The sequence below is a fragment of the Pygocentrus nattereri genome, chromosome 19 (genome assembly GCF_015220715.1).
Source record: "Pygocentrus nattereri isolate fPygNat1 chromosome 19, fPygNat1.pri, whole genome shotgun sequence".
In the NCBI taxonomy this organism is placed as follows: domain Eukaryota; kingdom Metazoa; phylum Chordata; class Actinopteri; order Characiformes; family Serrasalmidae; genus Pygocentrus; species Pygocentrus nattereri.
The window spans coordinates 33,313,242-33,323,184 of record NC_051229.1 but is presented as its reverse complement, the minus strand read 5'-3'; the positions used below and the strand labels follow the sequence as shown (position 1 = coordinate 33,323,184).

Below are 9,943 nucleotides of genomic sequence, written 5' to 3'. Positions count from 1 at the left end.
AATAGTTGCTGTATGCTCCAAAGACTGCTTGGGTCTGTTAGCAGGGCCTAAGGGGAAGGTGTTCCGGGGCTGGTTCAGGATTGGACAAGAGCTCTTTTTAGTGGCAGTGAAAAAGGAAAAGAATTCCTCTCCAGCTGTGCCTAAAAGCCCTTAATATTGAGTGTTGTCAGTGCAACAGAGCTAGTATCAGGAGAAAAACTCGGGGTCCAGAACATGGAGTTTCTTCGATTTACATACACTATGATTGTTTTAACATTAGGCCTTCTTCTTTCTGTCTCTTCAGGACACCCTGAGAAGGTAAGCAAGCAACATCTTTTTGGTAACACTTTATTCGGATAGTCCACTTTAGATGCTTTGTAGGTACCTAATTAACTTTGATGTTAAATTCAACTAAATATCTACTAAATTGACTATAATTTTCTTTACCTCTAAACCTGGCCCTAATCCTAACCCTAGCCCCAAAGCAATTTTTGAAAGCTAGTTTATATGTATATATATATATATATATATATATATATATATATATATATATATATACCCTTTTAATGTGTTAAGGTCAGGTAGCATTCTTCAAATGAATAATAATATCTAGTACTACATTTTATTAATTGTTAGCCACCTTAGCATTTCTGAATACAGACATCAATAAAATTCAAATGACAAATGATATGTGAGCTAACAATGGCTTCCATTCCTTAGTCTTGTAAGCATTGTTTGAGTAGCTGGTATTTTTTAAAAATATATCAAGATTTTCTAGTGTTTTGAGGTCATTTACCATGATTCAAAGGATTATTTGTAGCTAGTACTAGCTTTTGTTTTTTGTTAGCTGCATTTGCAGTTTTAAGTGATTTGAGAAATGCGTATCACTCTTTCAGAGGAAGGAAGGTGACCCCCTGCCTTCACCCGGGAAGTGCGAACCCATTCGGATTCCACTCTGCCAAGGCTTATCCTACAGCCACACCGTGATGCCTAACATACTCGGCCACACAAACCAGGAGGATGCCACACAGGAAATCCATCAATTTTATCCTCTGGTCAGAGTGCAGTGTTCCCCTGAGCTCCAGAAGTTCCTCTGCTCTGTCTACAGCCCCAAGTGTGAGAATGGGACGCCCAAGCCTGTGTGCAGGACCACCTGTGAGACAGCTAAACGTGGCTGTGTATCGCTTATAAACAAGTTCGGCTTCAGCTGGCCAACTTTACTCGAGTGTGAGTCCTTCACCACCGAGGCTTGTGAACAGGTTCGTCCCACTGCTTTTGAACAGAGTCGGGTAGACAGCTTCAAGTCAACGTGAAATGAAAATAATCGTATTGGGATGTTGGGGTTCTCACAAGAGGTGTCCAGTCTTATCCACTAAGGGCCAGTGTGGCTTCAGGTTTTCATTCCTAATAAGCAGGAGCTTACCTGATTCTTCTTCTTTAATCAATTGGTCAGTCTTCAAACAACTGATCATGTGACCTCCTGCTTGGTTGGAGTGAAAACCTCCACACCAGCCCTTTGTGGATAAGATTGGACACCCCTGCTTTAGATGATAGGTGAAGGTGGTGGGAGGGTGAGGTGATTGGTTAATATTATTTTCCCCACCTGTGATATAATCAAAATTCAGGCAGTGTTTTAGAACTGGACTGGTAATTGTCATTGACAGCTTATGTCACATGTTAATTTTTGCTAAGCATACTTTAGTTACATTACTGTAGTTACATTACAAGATATCATCATGACAACTTATGACAGCATATCACGTCTGTTATAATATGTTTATGGTGTGGTCATATCACTGTAGCTGGCTTCTGGCAGGCTTCTGGCAGGCTTCTGTGTGGAGTCTTTAGCCAAAGCTAAAATGCAGAAATGTAACTCTAGCAAAGGAGCCCTTTGTGAGAAACACAAAGCCCATCCCATAAAGAGTGAGCTTGACCTGAGAGGAAAAGCCACCACATGACAGTATTTATAACCTATATCAAAGGGGATGGATGGTGGGTGGTAAGTTGTAGGTGGTTGGCAACCGTATGAACATTTGAGAAAAGACAAGCCCAGACACATTTCATTGAACCTCATGCATTTTCACAAACCCAACAGAATGTGGGACTTTGAAAGCTGGTTTTTCTTGCTTTACAAACAGTATTTTTTGGAATAACACCAGCATCTGCTGCCCAACTGGACGTTTCTCACTTAAATATATTTGAATAATACATTTTGACAGTTTTGTCATTTGTATTACTGTATAAATCACTTAGTTGTAATCTTATGAAATAAGTTCATTTGCTATACAATGTGACCCCAGTATTTCCATATTTTCAATTATTTTAATCACAGTTGAAGAAATGCATTTAAGCATATCACTGTTGTCTGAACAAAACCTTGTATCTCCAAAATTATAACTTTACGGAAGAAGGGAAAAACCTACTTTACTTTCAATGTAAGTCAATGGAACCAGACGTCTTTCCAAGCTGTTTTGGGCCTTTTCTTTTGGTCCATTCTTCATGAAATTTACACACAATGTAAAGGACAACAGTCATTTTCAAATTAGGTCAAAAACCAAAAAACTAGTAAAGTCAATATATTGCTGCTGTCGGAAGAAAACCTTGTATCTCCATTTTTGTAATTTTTCAGTTTTTATCATAATTTGAACATGCCTGTTGACCGTTACATTGTGTGTAATTTTCATGTTGAACGGACCAAAAGAAACGTCCCAAAATTACTTATAAAAAATACTGGTTCCATTGACTTACATTAAAAGTAAAAAAGGTTCTTCTGTTGTAACAATGTCAGTCCTGTAAAAATAGACAAACCCTTGTCTGGGTCTATATGGAACAATATAAAATCTATATATAAAATTCTGTGTTTATGGTTCTGTGAATACATACATACAATTTCATTATTAAAGAACCTTTGAGGAACCATCTTTTTAAGTGCACATGGTTGAGGTAGTAGCAAGCTAGCAAGTTGAGTTCCAATCTGAACTATGTGACAACAGTTAAGACAAGCTGATTAACTCCCGTCAATACTGTTTCCAATGATACCTACATTTGTCTTTTGAGATTAACAAACAAAGAATGGGGGCGTGCAGCCTGAGACAGAGTCAACAGTGAAGACATGTAGCTCAGTGTAGGGCAGTTTGACATTGTGTCTTTCTAATGAGTCATTTTAACAAGTGAATTGATTTACTACACTGGTTGATTTTTGTTAAGAATAATGCTTGTAGAACATCTTTTTCCCCCTCACAGGACTTAACTACTCCAGTTTCAATCCAAAAGAAACTTGTTCAAGCAGGCCACACTGTTGGAGACCAAGGTTTGTAGAGCATTTAAAGGTTTGCATTGAAGTAATTACTGAATAATAAGGCCAAGCCTGGGATTTTAATGGGTTAAACAAAACCCAGTTTTATTGATGTAAAATCAATTTATTGTAGAGAAGCTTTCCAATTCACAGTTGTGCTGATAGGAACCAGGTTTGTGATGTCTACCACTCAAATTTAGCTGTTTATTAACTGTCCTTTACTTTCAGTGCTGTTTGGTCTTAACACACACGCTCATAAGACAACTTCTCAGGCATCAGGTCATGTATTCATAACCATTTTGTGTAATAACTTTCTGTGAAGAAGCTTTTAGAGGTGGACATCTGGTTCCTTTCACCATCACTATGAATTCTGACTCTGTAAGTTTCACTGAAACGGAACATTTCACCCCAATAAAAAATCACTGGAATTCTGCTTTAAGGTTGTAATAAACAATGAAATCTTGCAGACACTACAGTGTAAATTGTTTTTTTTTTCTATTACAGTTTTGAGTCTCCAGACTGTTCGTATCTTGGTGTCTCTGAAGGATGTATCCTTTTCCATACATCATCCATTCTTTTCAGTGCACTTGCTTTCAGTTTTTCAGTGAAATCTGCAGGGTTATTTTTACGCACATCCACAGTTCAGTCTTAGAAGTTGGTTGCATTTCCTGCTTTTGGTGATCCACGTAATGAATACATTCAATGATGGGATTGTGGTTGCATTATTCCAAGAAAACAAGCAGCTTATTTGATTGATTTGGTGTGCTCTGGTTTCCTCCCACAGTCCAAACACAAGCAGTTAGGTGAACTGCAGATGTTAATTAATGGTGTGAATGTGTGTAAATGTGTATGTCTGTGTATCTGCCCCATGTTGGACTGGTGACCTTTCCAGGCTGTTTCCTGCCTTCCACCCAGTGAGTGCTGGGATAGACTCCAGCACCACCCATGACCCAGGAGGATACGTGGCTTAGATAAGAAATACAAGCATTATTCATATAAGAAGTAGTGATTTTATGCATACCAAATGTTCATTTATTCATATTTTCATTTTCAACACTCTCCTCATTGAAGTCTGGTGTTACTGGTGGTTATAATCCAACACATGGTTTGACTAATCAGTGCTTCATTGTGTTAAGTCAAGTTTGCTGATGATGGATGTAGTGACTGGATGCATCAAAGAGAAATCTGTAATCAAACTCTTTTCATCTTACCCATCCATCCATTTTCTAAGCCGCTTCTCCGTCAGGGTCACAGGGGGATGCTGGAGCCTATCCCAGCAGTCATCGGGCGGAAGGCAGGATACACCCTGGACAGGTCGCCAGTCCATCGCAGGGCAGACAGACAGACACAGACAGTCACTCACACCTAGGGTCAATTTAGCATGTCCAATCGACCTGACTGCATGTCTTTGGACTGTGGGAGGAAACCGGAGAACCCGGAGGAAACCCACGCAGACACGGGGAGAACATGCAAACTCCACCCACTCGATTCCCCTGGCTGCCCAGCTCAAGAGATATCAAACTTCTCGTTACTTATTACTGTTGTGTTTTTTTGCATTTATTCTAATGTGTCTTTTTGCCCAGATAAATGGTTTAGGTGCCTCAGACGTTTGCACAGGACTGTACCATTAATCATATTTCTGCTTTCTTTTACATGCTTTAAAATTCCTTAATGATGGCTGTGTAGGTTGACAGGTCAGGAAAACTGGACGAACCCAAATATGAGGAGCTGCAGAGTTACGTGTCTGCGGCCAAAAGAGAATTCGAGCAACAAGCAAAAAACGGTGCAGTCAGTTTGAGTCAAATGAAGAACGCCCTGGCAGAACATGGTAAGATAAAAAAACTTTCAGGACTAGTTTGCTCCACATGGTTTAGGTCTACTCCTAGTTCCTAGACCAAATGAATAAATAAATAAGAAACCCTGCCAGTAGTCTTAAGCAATATTCAGAAAGCCACCCCTTCATGCAAGAAGAAGAACAGTGGTCACCAACCCTGGTCCTGGGTGTCTGTGTGGAGAAGCTCCACTGAACACCTTTGGAATGAGTTGGGGTGATGAAGCTCCACTGAAGACTGCTAGGATGAGTTGGGGGGCTGAAGCTGTGCACCTGTGAGTTGAAGTGATCCACTGAATACATTTGGGATGAGTCATCCAGACTGCTGACCTCACTATGTTCAGTGCAGACCTCACTATGTTGTTCTAATGGCTGAATAGAATCAAATCCCAGCTGCAACATTCCAATAGCGAGTGGAAATCCTTGCTATAACAGTAGTGGCTGTTGAAGCTGTTGCAAAGGGTGGGCCGTTATCATATTGAATCCTATGGATTAAGGATGGGATGTCACTTAAGTTTATATGCATGCGAGGGCTGACGAGCGAACACTTTAGCAACATAGTGTATATAAACAAGCTGTAAATAATTTTTGAGGTTTTACCGATAACCATTACAACTACATAAAACCACATTTAACCATTGTCTTTACTACACTCTTAAAAATGATGGTTCTTCACAGGTTCTTTAGTAAGGAAAATGGGCCATGAACACTCAAATAAGCCTTTGCATGATAAAAGGGTTCTTTGCATAAAGGGGTTCTGCTATAGTTCAATGTCAAGCCTGTAATAGTAGAAGAACCCTATTTGGTGCTATATAGAACCATTTTTAAAAAAAAAGAACCATCTTTTTTAGGTGTGTACAGAGATTTTGGAACGAGCAGTTGTATATTGCTTTTGAGTGTATTGACCTTTCTGTGGTTCTGACCCTGTGGAACCTTTTTCCACTTCTCTGCAGACTTGCGGCTAAATGACCTGAATTTCGGCCTGCTCTGGGACAGATACAGCACCGCAGAACAGATCAACTATGATGATTTTGTGGCCATTCTTGCAAGACTGGAGACCTTAAAGGGTAAATCTTTACTGTTAATAGGGACATTTAATGAAGATCACTGACCAACTTTTACTGTTTTCTTCTTTTCCACATTTTCTAATCATAAGGAAGAGCTTTGAAACACTAAAAGAAGTGATGCATTAAATTTACTTTTTGTTTGATTGAATCTCATCATTCCAACCAGAGCAATGTATAAGACATGAACACAAATTTGCCTTTCAGCTTTCTTCCTTTTAGCACAAACATTTCCATTTATGCATTTGGCAGATGCTCTTATCCAGGACAAATGACAATATTATCATTTTACAGAGGTAAGTGGCTGTAGCATTAGGAGTCTTGCCCAAGGACTCTAATTGGTATAGCGTGTTGTGCTTACCCAGGCAGGAGCTTGAGACCCCAGTCTTCAACATGGGGGCAGTGCTGTTAACCAGTATATGCTATTCCAACTGTAGCAATGGTTCAGTAAAATCAGTGCACCAGCTTTCTCGTTGCAGAATATATGTTTCTACTTAACAGATTGTTTTTAATGAAGATTAACAGCACATACAATTTTATTTAGATATTTTTTCCACAATTAATCATAGTTTTTTCATTTCAGAGCGCTTCAAGTCTCATCGAATGAAAAATTTGCCGTGCGACTGCGTGATGGCCAGCTTTTCACTGGACGATGTAAGAGCTATTCTCTTGGTTTGTTTGTTTGGAGACAGTGCATATTTAAATGATAGAAGAGGAGAGAGAGTGTTGTCATGAATTACGTTATGTTTGTGATCCAGTCGCTGGTGCAAGCTACATTCATGATAACTCACAATCTTAAGTGTTTGCTTTCATATGCTTTGAAAAAAGATGGTTCTTCAAGAGTTCTTTGGTAAACACAAGGGTTCTGTTTAGAACCATGAATTCTATATAGATCCACTTCATGCTTAAGTGGTTCTTTGCGTGGTGAGGTAGTTCTTTAGATGGATGGAGAATGCCCTGTAGAGGGTTATATATAGAGAGAGCCTTTAAAAAATGGTTTCTACACAACAAAAAAAAGGTTCTTCTTTTGTTACAGTGTCAAGCTTGTAATAATATAAGAACCCTTTCTTGTGCTATATAGAAACATTGTCAAAAGGGTTCTTTATAGAACCATCTACAACACATTCTCCACCTATCTGAATAATCATTTCACCATGTAAAGAACCATTAAATCATGCAAATGGGTCTTTGAATGTACATTTTCTTTACTAAGGAACCCTTGAAGAACCGTCTTTTTAAAGGTGTAGAAACCTGAACACCTAAATACAACATCATTGAAATGTTTAGTATGTCCACTCTTGCCCACATTGTTCATTTGTTTCAGGAGACTTGCTTTTCAGATTTTCACTCCACCAAAGTTCAGTCCAAGAAGTTGTTTGCATTTCTGGTTCTCACAATCAAAATAATCCCAAACACATTGAGGTCTGGACTCTGGAGTGGGCAGTTCTGAGAACACCAGCAGCTTCTTTGTTAGATTTGCAAATAGATTGCTTTTTTGTAGCTATACAGTTTATTCTTTACTAGATACTAGACAGTACACTCTTTAAAAGATGATTCTTCAAGGGTTCTTTAGTAAAGGGAATATAGAACCATTCCATGCTAAATTGGTTCGTTGCATGGTTAAATTGTTTCTCATATCGATGGAGAATGGTTCATGGTAATACATAGAACCATTCCCTTTATTTCCCTTTTTAAGAGTGTAAGACGTTGACCATGCTGGACACTTACTGGACAGTTTTGATTAGCTAGTAAGTTTAATACTGAACAATATTGTATTTATTGGGAAAAAAGTTATTACATTAAAGAAAAATTCAATATAAAATGGCACTGATTTGTGTTGTAGTGCTTGTAAAGTATCTGAATTTCTAAAAGCCAAACACTGATTTCGTTTCACAGTGTGCCTTTTTTTTTTCTTCAGTTCATCAGAGACACTCTTCTGTGAAGCGATCTGTGCTCTGCTGTGGGGAACGGATGCCACACGTCCTGTGGTTCTGGAGCATGAACACGTCAGGAACCACCAACAATGCGACAATATCACCACAAGCCACCTTATCTTGGTTACCCATGTTCTGGATTCACAGAAAACACAAGCTGTCCCCAAAAAACAATTTTAGTTACTAAAACAAACAATCCAGCAGTATGAAAGACAGTTTTATATATAGACAGAAGGCGACAAAATAGAGGAATGTAATATGGCAATATTTGATCAAATTGTGTCAAATTACACACTATAGGCCACTATATCCTTTTCTCATTTGTGGATATGGTCAGTTCTTAAAGAACACTGACCAACTGCAAAGAGAACATAATTAGTCATGTTTAATTGGATTTAGCACAATGTAAAAACGTATTTATGAAAATATTTGTAGTGTTTGGTCATGATTTGGCATGATACATATTATCTTAAAGTATACTTGTATTTTATATTTGTGTTTTTGCCATATTGTCCACCCCTACATTAGCATAATTTGATTCAATCTACATTTAAAAAATAGACAGCACTAGCTTTCAGAATTTAGAACCATTTTGCCAACTGTGGAATTAGACCTCCGCATTTAACCACACACACACACACACACACACACACACACACACACACACACACACACTAGGGGGCAGTGAGCACACTTGCCTGGAGCAGTGGGCAGCCCTTTCCAAGGCGACCGTGGAGCAATTGGGGGTTAGGAGCCTTGTTCAAGGGCACTGCAGTCACAGACTGTCAGCTGAGGGGATCGAACCAGCAACCGTCTGGTTACAAGGCTGGTTCCCTAACCTCCAGCCCATAACTGCCCCATGACTATTTCATGACTATTATAAGAATATAATCAAATTATGCTAGAGGTGCCTGATCTTTTGATAGCTTTATTAGCCATAATTGCAGCCAAAGAAATAAGCCTATTTTTATTACTTCTATATTATCTGTTCCTGCAGTTTTACAGGCTTAGTGTAGTTGCTGAAGCACATGTTGGGATGATCTGAACTGTTTACTTGACATATTTGTTTGTCATATAATAAGTTTTCCCTTCGTATTTCATGTGCATGACTATAAAATGAACTAACGCTGTGGTAGGTGCTCTATCAAACTAACATAACAGTTTGCAAAATAAATAGGTGAACTTGCATGAATGTCAGGGCTTGTATATGTCATTTTTATAGAGTTATAGAGTGAGTGTAGTGGTGGTGCTTTTCCCTTAATTGTAAGCAAAGCACAGTACTTATCCTGTAATGTTCTTATTGAAATGTAGAAATGTAGTTTCAAAATAAACATGAAAAGAATCCTCCAACAGATGGCGCTAAAAGCTTTGTTTTGAGCAGACCAAGAGTAAATAAACCAACTGCTCCACCTTGTGTCTTGCTCCAGCAGGGTTGCTTGTTATTTGCTGTCCTTTGTCCAAATGATATAATTATTAAGCCAAAGGCTCAAACTACAACTACTTTGTACTCTTTGGCACAAGAAAGTGCAGTTGAAAATGAACCAAGGCAAATAGAATTCCATCACTGACCCTCTTTGTCTATAGAAGTCTTCATAAAGCGGTATTTTAAACATGTTTAGTTACTAATCTTTTACCTTTGCATGTGTAGTCTTACCAATTAAGTCCATGAAAACAGCTGTTTGTGTTAAAATTGAATTCTGCCAAATGTTCTCAATTTTAATTAATAATTAAGTCATTAAATTGTAAACAAAGTAATTAATAGTGGTGTGGTGTGAAATGTTTCATTGTAGAGAAACTTACCAAGTCACAATTGTTTGAAGTGGTGGTGATAGGAACCAGA

The 9,943-nt window shown here is 38.5% G+C and overlaps 1 protein-coding gene across 1 annotated transcript; it reads left to right on the top strand.

The window, feature by feature from the left end:
• The first annotated feature begins 167 nt into the window (after positions 1 to 167).
• Positions 168 to 8,728, top strand: LOC108444543. Its single transcript, XM_017725763.2, has 8 exons — positions 168 to 297; positions 876 to 1,238; positions 3,223 to 3,289; positions 3,779 to 3,822; positions 4,961 to 5,102; positions 6,059 to 6,172; positions 6,753 to 6,823; positions 8,088 to 8,728. Exons 1-8 carry the CDS (start codon positions 214 to 216, stop codon positions 8,109 to 8,111), a joined length of 909 nt encoding a protein of 302 aa, XP_017581252.1. The 5' UTR covers positions 168 to 213; the 3' UTR covers positions 8,112 to 8,728.
• Positions 8,729 to 9,943: the final 1,215 nt, after the last annotated feature.

Coding starts and splice junctions, on each gene's coding strand:
- LOC108444543 (XM_017725763.2), top strand. CDS start 214: ATGGAGTTTCTTCGATTTACATACACTATGATTGTTTTAACATTAGGC. Junction 298..875: donor CTTCAGGACACCCTGAGAAG/GTAAGCAAGCAA, acceptor TCACTCTTTCAG/AGGAAGGAAGGTGACCCCCT. Junction 1,239..3,222: donor CCACCGAGGCTTGTGAACAG/GTTCGTCCCACT, acceptor TCCCCCTCACAG/GACTTAACTACTCCAGTTTC.